The following is a 14,098-nucleotide window of genomic DNA, read 5'->3' on the forward strand; positions in this document are numbered from 1 at the left end:
AGACCAAATACTCACTAAGCCTGTAGACAGACGTGATGTCAGTTTGAGCCAGCGTGTGGAGGAAGCTGGCATACTCAGCTTTCTTGTCACTTCCCAAGGTCCACAGAGAGTACCTTTCCTCATCACTGAAAAATGCAGAGGTCTTGCTCCTGCATTGGGGCAGAAGACAGAGACAGGTCAATGCAAGGTTCCAGACTCTACCTCCTTCTCTTCATTCTTAAGATGCAGTAAAGAACTTAGAGAGGCCATCAACCTATTTGCTCATGGCTGAAATCAGACTCCTCAACTCACTCTTGCAAACTATATTTTTCCTACCAAGGAAGAAGATTTATTAGCACCTCATGCACAGGGAACTGGGCTGTGTGGCTGCCATGTAGGTCAAAGAGGAAAGGCAAGCACCCCTCTTACTAAAAGTCCATTCTGCCTCCCCCCACAAAACAGAAAAAAGAGATCTCCCTCTCTCAACCAGAACCCATTCTTTGGGGCCCCATGATGCCCAATTTTAATGGGAGAAACAGTATCAGGTTGTCCTAAGTAGAAAGATTGGAAAATAACCATTAAAAGAAGTTGCTTTGCCCGTAGGCTATTTGAGGAAAAAGTTAGGGACAAGTAGTACAGTCTGGAGGAACAATGAAGAAAGTTTCACTGTGGTGGGAAGGAATCTTTCACAGATGCTGAGACATGATTACATGGCAGAGAACAACATTATGTAATATGAAGAGAGGAAAGGCATTGCTAAGGGATGGGAAGGGAGTTAGGGGCCTGGAAGAAATGATCATAAACAAAAGGGTCTTTATACTCATCCTGCTGTGTAACCTGATTGTTAAGACTAGTTTGCTTACTAGAGATTTGTTATGGAATTGTCAGCAACTTACATGGAATTAGTTAAGAACTTGCAACTAGAAATGTCTTAGGAAGCATTCAATCCACTCCTGGGTTGAACATGTTTTAAGATCATGTTTTTTAACCTCAGGGCCAATTTTTTAAATATTTTTCTTTATTATTTTTAGTCACACATGACAATAGACTCTATTTCAACATATTTATACAAACATGGAATACATCTTATTCTAATTAGGATTCCCGTCTTGTGGATGCACACAATGTTGAGATCACTGTATTGTATTCGTATATGTTCATAGGAAAGTTATATTAGATTCATTCCACTGTCTTTCCTCATCCTAAACAATTACCTTGGAAACCCAAGAGATAATAATGGCTAATACTTTTGGATGATTTATGATGAATCACACAGTTATCTTATTTAGTCCCCACCATTGCTCTTTGAAGCAGGTACAAATCTTTTTCTTTTTTTTTTTTATTTTTAATGAAGCAATATTTTCATCTATAAGGAGAAAATGTTATCAAAAGGAGTCAATGTATACTTCATCAAGGAGTAGTCCAGGGATAGTTTTTCCAACTATGGAAGCAAAACACTTTTTAAGTGCTCTATCAACTACCCCAAGATGCTGCATTATGCTCGTAGAAACAGGCCCTGCTCCTGGCACTAAGTCAGCATCAAGTACTGTCTTTAATTCACCAGACCCAAAGAATTCTCCCCCATGCATATGATCCTCAGTTACAGAAAAGATTCCTCGCAAATCTCCAGAGCTATCGCTCTGTGCATCTTTTCTCCTGTCTGGTCCCTTGTCCTGTGAGCTCAAGGCAGGTACAATGTACACCTTTTCTACAGAGAAGAAATGGAGGCACAGAAAAATGAAGTGTGTGTTTTGGAAATGGTAGATCAGGGAATAATAGAGATTCTGTAGATAAAGCAGAATTCAGGGAGGGGGTGTGCTATGGTCAGTCACTTACCCCTTGTCTCCATAGCTCAGGTAGGAGCAGCCTGAAAGCCAAAGAAGAAACTTGCAACTAAATGAAGTGCTAAGGACCACAGCAGTAATTAGTGGCAGAACTGGCACTAGAACCATGTCCTGATATCTGGCCTAGAGCTCATCTCACCATATGCACTCTACCCCCATTTGTCTGGCCTGATCTTCAGATTCTCCACAAAGAGCTGCCAGTCTCATTTACTATTCATAATAACTCTATGATATAGGTGTTTAAATCCATGTTCATAGGTGAAGACAATGGTCATGAAAGATTTCATGTCACATTCAGAATTACACAGCTACAAAGTGATGAAATTGAGATTGAAATTGAGGTCTTGTACTTCTGAGGTCCACTGCCTTAGACTTGATCTGCTAGCATTGTGACTTTGAAGTATTTAGAGAGAGTTCAAGGCACCTGACAAATGACATTGTGGATTTCCAAAATGAAAGCTTGGTTAGAAGGATATGGCAAAGCTTCTGGCAATCTGACAGACGGAAGTGCTCTAAAGGGCTCTTCTCCCTGGACACACAAATCCTGGATAACATGCAGCAGAGATAACTACTGTGATCCATGCTTTAACTCTAAAGAAAGAAAGGGAAATCCCTGGGATCCAGAAACTAAACAGAAGCCACACCCAGGTTGGTAGGTGAGAGCAGTTGGCCCAGAAACCCTCAACTGAGACATTGGCCCTCAGAACTGGGACTCACCTTGCAATGACCCCCAGAGATAGGAGATGTGACTTTGGACCTGTGTCAGATAGGGAGCTGAATTAAACTCTACTCATTAAGTCTGGACTCTAAAAGGATAACAGCTTCCTCAAAGAGGTGATTGGAAAACTTCTCACTGCCTGCCATGAGCAAACTTTCATCTACCTGAGTCCCTAGGAAAAAGTAAACAACAAGGCCTATACCACTGAAGGTGTGGAATCTAAATTTACACTGCACAGTGAAGGTGCCACAGAGAACAACATTTAAAAAATTAGTTCTGGATCATGAGTTCCCTGGATTCTAAGAGAAGCAAGTACAAAACTTACTCTACAGGGAGATTTTCTCCAGTTCAAGATTCATGCTACACTTCTAAATGCCAGAAATTAGTTCACATAACCAAAAACACAAATCCAAAAGTACAAATTACGAAAATGAACTACCCACAAAAAGACCCAGAAGATGCATACCCAGGTAAATATATACTACACAACTAGAAATAGCACTAATCTGGCTGGGTGCGGTGGCACACACCTGTAATCCCAGTGGCTAGGGAGACTGAGTCAGGAGAATCACAAATTCAAAGTCAACCTCAGCAAAAGCAAAGTGCTAAGCAATTAGTGAGACCCTGTCTCTAAATAAAATACAAAATAGGGCTGGGGATATGGCTCAGTGGTCGAGTGCCCCTGAGTTCAATCCCCAGTACCAACCCCCCAAAAAGGAAAGAAATAGCACTAATCTAAAAAGTAATTTGTAAGCATAGTTAAAACAATGAAATAAATAGAATAAATAGAAACCTCAATGAAAATATGAAACATTTCAAAAGGAGAAACAACCATATGTGAACATTAGGAAAATACATAAAGAAAACAAAGGCATAGAAATTAAGGATGATGTGGCATTTAGGGTTGAGGATGTTAAACAGCAAGTTTAGTCATAGCAGAGGAAAAAATTAGTGAAACTGAAGATCATTTTGAGGAAATCACCCTGAATGTGGCCTAGAGGGTGAACTATAAAAAAGAACTGATTAAATAAGACTGAGGATAGAATGAGCCCAACGTACCTCTGAGAGGAACTCCACAAGAGAGATTAAAGAATGAGAGAGAGGCAGTATTTCAAAGGGAGAATGACTGAGAATTTTCCAGAATTGAAGAAAGATATGAGTCTTCTGATTGAAGAAGCACACCAAGTCCTAAGCAAAATAAATAAAAATAGTATCACTTTTAACAGGAGGTCCATTTCTTCATGTTTATAGGTCTTTTTACATTTTCTATTTCTCCTAATTTTCCTTTCTAGGTTCAATTATCTATTACTTCACTGTTCAATTTCATGAGATGAAAGAATTAAATATAAATAATAAGAACATAGACTAATGAAATAAAAACAAAAAAATTAAAAATCAAGGTAAATGTTATAATTAGTGTAATTTAGAAAACAGGGTTAACAAAAGAAAAAATGGCTGTCTAAAAAGACTAATAAAAATGAGAGGGAGGGAGAGTATGAAAAATGGTGGAATGAGACAGACATCATTACCCTATGTACATGTATGATTACACAAATGGTTTAAATCTACATCATGCACAATCATAGAAAGGAAATGATGTACCCCATTTGTGTACAATGAATTAAAATGCAGTCTGTAAAAAATAAAAATAAATAAATAAATAAATAAACACCAAAAAAAAAAGACTAATAAAATAAAACCCTGAAAAAATGGGCTCACAAATTTATAGTAAAATTTTCCCTCACACATTGAAGGTGCTAGTCTGTATCTAGTTAAATTATCATCCAAGAGTATATTTCCAGTATATTTGAGACAAACAAGAACTAATTACTAGAAGTATTTACAATTTACACATCTTCTCTGAAATAACTACTAAAATATGTAGTTTTTGAAGAAGGAAGTAAATAACCTGCTATGAATTTTTGATAGAGTATAACACATCCAGATGTATCATGGTATAATTGTAAATCATCAATGACAAAGAGTGAAATGAGAAACTAAGAAAAAAATACTGCCTACCAGCAAAGAAACAGCTATGAAACCAACAACGAAATTCTCAACAGCAAAAATAGCTGCCACAAGAAACGGAATTATTAAAAAAAGACACAAATAATATGAAGACTAAAGTGGGGATATAACAAAAGATAGAATTTTTAAAACTTTTAATACTATGAAATACTGGCTTTTCTTTATGTTTTTTTTTCCTGATCTTGAGTGCACTAATTTGCCAATCTTGTTTATTTTTTTTTTTTAATTTGGGCATGCAAGTTTATACATTTCCTTTAAGTAATACTATTAAAATGAATTATACCTATCACAATGTGAATAAATCCTCAATTTACAATGTTAACTGAAAAAATGCCAGTTGCAGAAAACAAATTATATAAAATTTTAAGTAGGTAAAATCATATTCTATTTTTCCTTTTAAACAATTACCTATTTTTTAAAGTATCAGGAAAAAAGATTGAAAAGATAACATAGCAACTTCAAGCAGCATTTGTCTCTGGAGCAGGAATCAAGATCAGAAGATAAAAAGTAAGAAGGGGTAAAAAGATATCTGAAGTCTTTTGCCTTATAAAACATATACAAATAAATCTCAAATATTTTTCAACATGTAAAAGAAAAAGGATGTGACTTTCTGTCACACGCAAAAGCTCCAAGTTCCCCCATGTGACTCTGGCCAAACCCAAATATTATGTCTATTTGGGCAAAATGCTTGCTGCAAGTTTTAAGAACTAGCTTTCCAGCTGCTACTATTGTGAAACTAGAGAGCTGGAGTTAAAATCTGTACTGTGAGAAAAGGAAACTCACAATTTTACTTTCCTCGACCAACAAGGGCCCTTCCCGATATATCAGAGGCATAGGCTAATCTGACACAGGAAACAACCTCTGGAGGAATTCCTCTCTCAATATAGTGCCAGTTTGGTACACACACACACACACACACACACACACACACACACACACTTCATGGAAGAATATGGAGGGAACCCATGTAGAAGAGAACTTCAAAAAAGCTGAGACCATCCTCAGAAATCCCCAATGGAAAGAACACAGGCTCAGAGTGACACCCAGTGGCAGCCACAGGCACAGCGCACAGGGACAATACCCATGAGACCCCAGGCCACTGCCCACTGCTTGAGGCCACTTACTGGGCTTGCCATTCCTTTGAGCTCAAAATTCACCCTCCTCTGTAGCTCAAGAATATCTGCAACCCAGCCGGGTATTGTGGCACACGCCTGTAATCCCAGCAGCTGGGAAGGCTGAGGCAGAAGCAGCACAAGTTCAAAGCCAGACTCAGCAACTTAGTGAGGCCCTAAGCAACTCAGTGAAACCTTATTTCTAAGTAAAATATATATAAAGGACTGGAAATGTGACTCAGTAGTTAAACATGCCTGGGTTCAATTCCCTGTACCAAAAACAAAACAAAGGAACATCTGCAATCCAGAGAGTGTTTGGGGGTATACAAGGTATACGAGGTATATTGTTCCCGTCTATTATTCCCCATCTCCTTCCTCTCTTTCCCCTTCCCTACCAAATGTGCAAACTGTGGTGCATGGGGTCCCACAGGTAGCAGCAGAGACCAGTGGATGGAACTGTGAGTAAGGAGAATGTGATATGGGAGCAGTGCAACCCTTACAACCAAGCCAGCTAACATGTGTTGACTAAATTAATTTAATGGTCCTGAAAGTTGTTGCCCTGTGGGGCAAGATGTGAGTTGCCTAAGTCCAAATATAATCTATTAACTCACACCTGTTTCTAATATCCTATTAAAACTGGCTCTCAAAGATGATGACACCCTCATGCATACTCACATTGGAGAGCAGGAATCAGGATCTATGCTCCTGGTGGGGACAAAGCCCACTTCCCCTGAGCTCACTGACTTCCCAATGAACCACTGAAGCCCAGGGATGATGAAACCCACAATCTCGATGCTTTCTCCCTGGCAGAAACTCAGTTCATCCTTTTCTTTCCGTTCATAATCATTTGAGGCCTTGCATCGTCCTCTGCCTGTGGAAAATGGGGCAGAGGTCATAAATAAGGCACCAGCAGCCAAGCTTTACCTTACCTGCCAATGCAACAGGGGACCCAGGCTTTGCAACTTTAAAAGACCAGTAAAATTCCCCAAAAAATAAACTGCCAAGAATGACACAGGGTGACTGGCTTCTCATTTTGTCAAAGTAGGACATTTGAAAAAGAGGAACTACAATGCACTTCCATCATTGTTTTAGAAAAGATGTTTTAACACACATAAGAAAGATAGTCTCCAAAAACTGGATATGTCTTAAAACTGGATAAATGTAGCCTATGGAAAACTGGAAAGCTCACAGCATTGTCCTGGTTTGATTTTGCCACTGTCATGTAAACACCTGGCCATGGATGGCACAATTCCATGGACCAGTGTGTAAGGATCACTAAACCAGAATCTCTCTACAGGTCCTTCCAGCTGCTTTGGTCACTATGACTCTCAGACTACCCAACTGTGAAATGGGGAAAAAACAGCTAAGATGTGATTTATAACCTGATGCTTATAAATGTTAGAGTCAAAGAGACAATATGCACAGTGCCTGATATCTAGTCAACCCTCAGTAGATGTCAGCCTCCTTAGAGAATGGAAAGTGCTGATGATCAGAGGGACTGAAAGTCTCTCCTGACAAAAGGAATTGCCCAGTTTGCTACCAAATTAGGATCTAATAATGACATTCTTTATGAGTGTTGTACTATCCAACTTAAAAAGCACATTTATGTCATTTTCTCAGATTTTCTCAAGAGTCCTAAAATTTAGGTAGGGTACTCATTAAAAAACCGTTTGTATAGATTACAAAGTAGAAGCAGCACTAAGCATGATGTGTGCAAGAAGTTTATAGGTAGCAAACTCAGTCTAGAACTTCCAGCTACATGTTTACCTTTTTCCCACTAATTCTACTCTGCTGGAGATAACAGCCTCCATTTCCATGTTTGCTTTTATTCCTTTGCTAACACTACTGGCTCAATTCTTTTCAGACATTTCCATCAAGTTTCTATCAATTATGTCTTCAAGATCAGAAATTCCCATTTTGTGGGCCAACATGAGTTACCATGACATCTATAGTGAGAAAAGAAAGGTACTAAGTGATTTACAGAGGTCATTCTGTTTAGTTCTTTTGACAACATTTGAAGGTTTGTTTGGGTTTTTTTGTTTGTTTGTTTGTTTTTTACTTTTCATCTCATTTTTATTACTGAGGAAGTAGTAGCATAGTGAGGACAGGTGAATGGCCAAGGGCCCAATGGCTTTAAGTTGTGCAGCAGAATATGAACCCAGAAAAGACTTTAAACTCCCTTCTTCTTAACTACAAGGCTGTATTGCCTCAGAAAGCTAAAAATCTTGTTTATGGTCAGTTATTGATTAGCTCTAATGTCTGAGTTCCTTAATTCCTTCTAGTTTTTTCTTAAGTTTTTTTGGGGCTTAGAACTTACACAATTACACTTTTTGTTAGGTATGTGTGGCCGGGAACATGTGGGGAAGGGAACTTGAGGGATGACAATGATAGGAAGGTATAGTCTAGGTACTCATTAGCCAGTGGATACATACATGCTCACAGATGTGTGTGTATACACATATACAGGTAGAGATCACCTATAATACAGGCATAGATGAATATACATGTATGTCTGTGTTCATTTATTTCATTTATTCATTCCACAGATATTTTCTTAGTCTCCATTATGTGCCTGGCATTCACATTCTTCCTGAATTCAAGGTTTCAAACAATTTTAAGAAAAATTAGAAAAATTTTCACCCAGAGATTGAAAACAGACCATCTGTCAGTCAAATTGGCTCACAAAATATTTAAATTGGCCCACAACAGGGTTTGTCTGTGTTTTTTCACCTGTCCATCTTTAAATCCCTATCATCCTGCCATTTCCTAATGCTTTCCATTTAAGCCCTGTACACATCCCTGGATCCTGCCTGTCCCTTCAGGCATTTGTAGCTACAACCCTGACTTGAGACCTCTTATTCCACAGGCAAGAAAACCCATATGTACAGACAGACATGACTTCCCCAGATCCAGTCAGTAGCAGAAACAAGACAGGAATTCACTACTGACTCCAAACCTGCAGATAAAATTAGGAGGCAGGACAACATCATCTCCCTAATAATACTGTGTTTTGAACTCAGTCATACCGATCTGATAGGAGCCTGTCCAATCCCTCTTCCTGGAAAGACCACAGCTTCCTGGATAATTCTTTAGGAACCATCTGCCAATGGAAACATAGATTTCCAAAAATTAGAATGAGCAATAATAGTCTATTAGGAAAATGATAATAAGGATCATGAGTATTGTTATTTGTCTTATTTTAATGAGGGCAAACACTTATTGAAAACTTACTCTCTACCAGGTACTGTGAAAAGGAGAGGGGTCCAGCAGACCTGGGGTATTTTCTGGTCCTGCAATTAGTTTGTCAGTTAAATAACTAACAAATGATCCCTTTACATTCTCACTGACAGATTCTCTGCCAGACAAACCTAGAGTCCACGGTCTGGGACAGTGTTTATTATCACACTATATGTTTGCTTTTACAGTATCTTCAACAGGGATTCAAATTTCAGTAAAAAAAAACATTATCTGGGGAGTTTATTTAAACATACAGATTCAGGGCCCAATCCCAAGAGAGTCTGAGGGGGACCAGAGAGTCTGATTTATATGAAATCCCCAGGTCATGCCAATACAAGTGTCCTCCAGTCCATACATTAAAAAACACTGCATGGGAGGCCATGGGGTATATTTTCTCTTAGGTACAAGATCCATCTGAAATTTATAGTTGTCTCCAATTTTATCAAATTGTACAAATCTCGACTTTTAAAAAAATAAAACGAGAAAAATCCACTCAGATTTTATTCTCTTCCGAGTGTTGTGGAAGCCCATTTCTGAAAGCATGCCTCATCTGTTCTGTGCAGACCTCAATCTGCTCTGGGAACCTCTCCCAGGAAGTGGGTGGCTACTCACTGATGAAAAGGGACAGGCAGAGGCTCCAGGACTGATGAAGGCACCAGGCCCCGCTGACCAGTCACCAAGGACACACCTTCCCACTCAGATTCACCTTCAGAGATCTTCACAGAAATTAACTCATTCTTGCAAAGTGTCAAACACTCCCCTTCCTTCTCAGCTGGCTGAGCCAAGGAGCACAGGGCTCTGCAGAAGAAGTGGCCTTTAATAATGAGAAAAGCCCTTTCCAATGAGTTGCAGGAAGTGAAAAAGGATTATCATGTACAATAACATTTCTATCAGAACCCAAATGCTTTGCTTCCTGAGAGTAAAGTGGACTATCCTGGGGGAGGCACTGTAAGAGGTCATTTGTGATCTCAGGAACACTGGCAAGAAAGAAAGAAAAAAAAAACAAAAAGCCACTGAGAAGGAATTCACTTAAAATAGACACCAACATTTCTGAGAAATTTGTGAAAATAAGGAAGGCTTAATTGGGTCCTTACTTAAAAAAGAGATAAAACAAAAACACAAAAATATGTTTTCACTTAACAGAACTTGAATTATAATTGCAACTTCACACTTAAGCTTAGACCCAACAAAGCATAAGTTGATTCAGGTAAATTCATTACCCTGAGTTTTGTAATAATGCAAGATTAAATTCTTTCTTTCATGCATGATTTGTGCAATGCAATCATAAAGAGATGCATTGATGTAAAAATATCATGCAAAAATGGCTCTTTCAATGTGTCTATTAAGTCATCTGACTTGACCATCTGCCAATCTGATGGTGTCTTCATTTGTAAACAGATCTTGGAGTGCTTCAAGGAATTCTTTGACATCGCTTTAGTTAATTTCACCAAATACTTTATGTTTTTCAAGATTTGCAATTTTATTTTGCAATCAAATTATATCACACGTTTAGATAAGTATTTCTCAATCTTAGATATACCATTAGAATTACATGAGAAATTAAAAAGAAAAAAATTGCCAATGACTGGGGCCCCAACTTCAGGAATTTTAAATTGGCCTAGGGGGGCCCTGGCATGGGCATCTTCTGAAAACTCCCCAGGTAGCTCTAACGTCAATCAGTGAGACTGACCAACATGGCTATTGCTGTAATGTCAGTGTTGAACTGAAAGGAATGTTAGAACATTTACAACAGTAGGTTTATCTGTGAATATTCCCCTGTTTGAATGATTTTTGCCTCCCTTTTGTAGCCAATTTATTTCAGGGACTCCCATAACAAATAATTAGATGACAGCCCATCCCCAGGCCTATGGCCAGCCTCACCTTCCTGTATCAGGAGACTCAGGTACATGGTTTCCAGGTGCTCATCATCTACAGTCACTTGGATCTCTGTGTCCTCCACCAATCTGTAGTTGAGCCAGTACTTGTGGTCAAAGAGAAGGTGCTCCAAACAAGTGGACACATAGCCTAGAAGTCAAGCCAACAAGGTTCCTGAGCTGGATGCATTCTGTGCTTGGCTACAGAACAAAGTGAGTGAGCTCCATCCTGAGCGTGACCCAAGGCCCCATCCCCAACCTGCCACCTAACGGGAAGTAAAATGGGACAGCAAAATAGGCCACTTAGAAACTTCTAGGGAATGAATTGATTCTTCGCAGCATCTGTTGGGAAATACAAGTCACATTTAAGTGATTTTTTACCATTTTCAGCATACTGTGGGTCTCCATAAATGCACTGAAATGACCAAACCAAATTACTTTCTCTAATAGTCACAGAGGTCTCCAAGTTTACCATGTTGAGTCTGGGGGTTCCTGGTCTACCCTTCAATGCTCCTGACCTGAGGTTCAAATTTCCATGTCCCCAGTGACATAGAGGCTGTGAAGTTTCTCCATGGTCCATGGATAGGCTTCATCTTCCCTGTTCTGACACTGCCCCTTAACCAATGCTCAGTAAGCTCTGTCTTGTTAAAAACAGACTAAAAGCTATATAAAATATGAAAAATTATATGTAGCTATTTAACATGTCTCTAAACATGAATTATTTGTGTTAATGTTTTGCTTCTTTGGAGGTGTCCTCTCTCTGTTGTGAGACAAAAACCTCTTTCTATCCTAAATGCCCATCACACTGATGTAGGCCTGTGCACTCCTATAACAACACTTCTTGACCTTGAAACTGCACACCTGGGGAATCTTATTAAGCACAGATGCTGATTCAGTAGGTCTAGGATGGAGACCGAAGTTATACTTTTCTGACAGGTCATATGTGAGAGAGATGCTGCTGGTTTGTGGAGCACAGTTTGGATACTGAGAATCTTTTATGGTCACAGGAGTTGTGTAGTGTGGGGAGAGAGAAAATCACTACAACTAAAAAAAAAAAAAAAAGTCACACCTTTAGCCATGGGTCATCTTGACCTTCTAGCCCTGTACCTTGTCTCTCCCTGTGTATGTTGTGGTGAGCCCAGAATTTTTTGGGATACATCCAATGTTCATCAAATCAGGGGACTTTTTGTAAGACTTGGCTTGGCTCTGAAACCAATTGGGCATCTTCTCCCTGAAGAAACAGGTGAACCACTGCTCACCACAGTGATACTGCCATGGTACACCCATATCTTTCTTTACCTTTTAGAATACTCAGCTGCTGAGGCCACATTAGTAGGTAAATTTCTCACCTCCTTGATCTTTTCCAAATACATGGGGTAAGCATCTAAAATTTTAATATTTTGAGCACCTATTTGGTCTTACTCAAGACCAGTTTTCCATTTTAAAACATCAACTTCACATCTCTCAGTACTTTCAGTTTGGTAGATGTCCAAATTCTTGTTAATTGATTGATCATCGAATAAAGAAATCTCTCCCTGGATATAAGGAAGTGAATTTCTTCACTTGACATTTTAGAGTAATAATTAGTATTTGCTTTAGATTTAGATTCAGGCAGTTTGTGATATTTCAAAAGTTAACCATTGTCTTTGGTACTCTTTCACTTTTAATTATCAGACCAAGCCACTTCCTTAATATCAAGCCCTAAAGACTGACTGAACTATACAGTGGGTCCTCCACCTGCCTGTCATGTCATACCTAAATTCAGGTAGGTGGAGAATTTCCAGATTTCTTCCATGGTCTTGAAGGTGATGATGAACTGGGCCTTCTGGGACTGGATACTCACCAACCTTGCTGAAAGGTCCTGAAAAGAGAGTAATGAGTTAACCTGGTGTGACCAAAGTTGACAAACTCAGCTGTAGACCCAAGACTGGATGAACTTCTTGACTGTGGTGTGGAAGTTTACATCACACACATACACACACACACATACCCCTAACAGAAACAGCTAAATATTAATCAAAAGAAATGTAGTTAAAATGGTATATGACTCATCCATGGTGTGGAATATTATGACATTATTCAGTATTAAAGGAGAATGAAGAAGTTCTTTGTGTACCAATACAGACTCTAAAAATAAATGGAACAACAGCAGCAACAAGGAGACCAGGGTATAGAACCATGTACAGAGAATACTACCTTTTGTGTAGGGGGAAAAAAAAGGTTATGTGGGAAAAGAGGGTTAATCATAGAAGGAACCTTGAAGCAAATTTGATTGTGAACCTATGTCAAATGATTATTTTTATAAAGCTGACAAACAGAAAAACCAAAGCACACAAAAGTAAAAATTATCTATAATCTCTCCTGGAGATTATCAATGTTAACACCTTCTTGTACTAATAAATTGTTTTTTCTACACAAGAGTTGCCATGTAATTATTTTATATAAAGAGAATCATAGTACATAAATTGTTTTTGCACTCTTCTTCTGTTGCTACATGATATGTAGTGAAACATCTCTCATGCCATTAAGTAGTCTACATAAGGTTTAATGGTTACATATGCCATTGTTGTATTAATGCAATTAATTCTTAAAATTTCTTATGGCTTTACATTTGGATTATTTTAGTTTTTGCTAATATCAGAAATGGTGCTGGAATAAACATTCTTAGAGCTAAATATTTGTGTACATCCTTGATTTTTCTGAAACAAATAATTTCACAGAGTACAAGTGGGAATGCAAGGATATGCAGTTTCTATTCCAAATGCAGGCACTCAGCTGCCCTCTGGAAAGACTCTTCCAGTTTACATCATTTTCAAAAGCAGAGCAAGAGAAGGCCTATGAGCCTCTTGTTTTATAATAATAATAATAATAAACCTATTCCTGAATCACTGCCCACACTTAATTTTCCCTAAATCTTTCTCTGTTGCTTTCCCAAATTTCTGGAGTTGACTATAACTAGTTATGGTCAGAACATCCCTTTTCCAGGCCAAGTCCTGCCATCAAAACCAACCTCCTGACCCCTATCCTTAGGGAACCTGACTAGAGAGAAGGAAGAGACAGAAGGCTTCAAAAGAAGAGCCCCTAGTTCAGCAATATTAGGCTCTGTACTTCCTCCATGTCAGATCCCAGGAGGCCCCAGATCCTTGGAGGATATTGATTTTGTAATCAGGGAAGGGATTATAGGTAAAAATCGATCTACAGAGGATCTTCTAGATACCAGGCACTCCACCAATAGCTTTATGAGTAATACCTCATTTAATACCCACAATAACCCTTAGAAGAGAGTGCAATTACATTTAATCCATT

At 38.7% G+C, this 14,098-nt stretch overlaps 1 protein-coding gene across 3 annotated transcripts in view; it reads right to left on the minus strand.

Moving 5' to 3' along the window:
* Sh3tc2 (SH3 domain and tetratricopeptide repeats 2) overlaps nt 1-14,098 on the minus strand; it is a 53,201-nt gene that overhangs the window by 23,008 nt on the left and 16,095 nt on the right. For all 3 annotated transcript variants that reach the window (XM_047556981.1, XM_047556980.1, XM_047556982.1), the window contains exons 4-9: nt 12,548-12,653; nt 10,800-10,943; nt 9,531-9,732; nt 8,708-8,781; nt 6,357-6,552; nt 16-149 (exon numbers count right to left, since the gene is read on the minus strand). In XM_047556981.1, coding sequence (XP_047412937.1) covers nt 16-149; nt 6,357-6,552; nt 8,708-8,781; nt 9,531-9,732; nt 10,800-10,943; nt 12,548-12,653 — 856 coding nt within the window. The remainder of the gene's footprint in view (nt 1-15; nt 150-6,356; nt 6,553-8,707; nt 8,782-9,530; nt 9,733-10,799; nt 10,944-12,547; nt 12,654-14,098) is intronic.

This window comes from Sciurus carolinensis, chromosome 6 (assembly GCF_902686445.1).
Source record: "Sciurus carolinensis chromosome 6, mSciCar1.2, whole genome shotgun sequence".
In the NCBI taxonomy this organism is placed as follows: domain Eukaryota; kingdom Metazoa; phylum Chordata; class Mammalia; order Rodentia; family Sciuridae; genus Sciurus; species Sciurus carolinensis.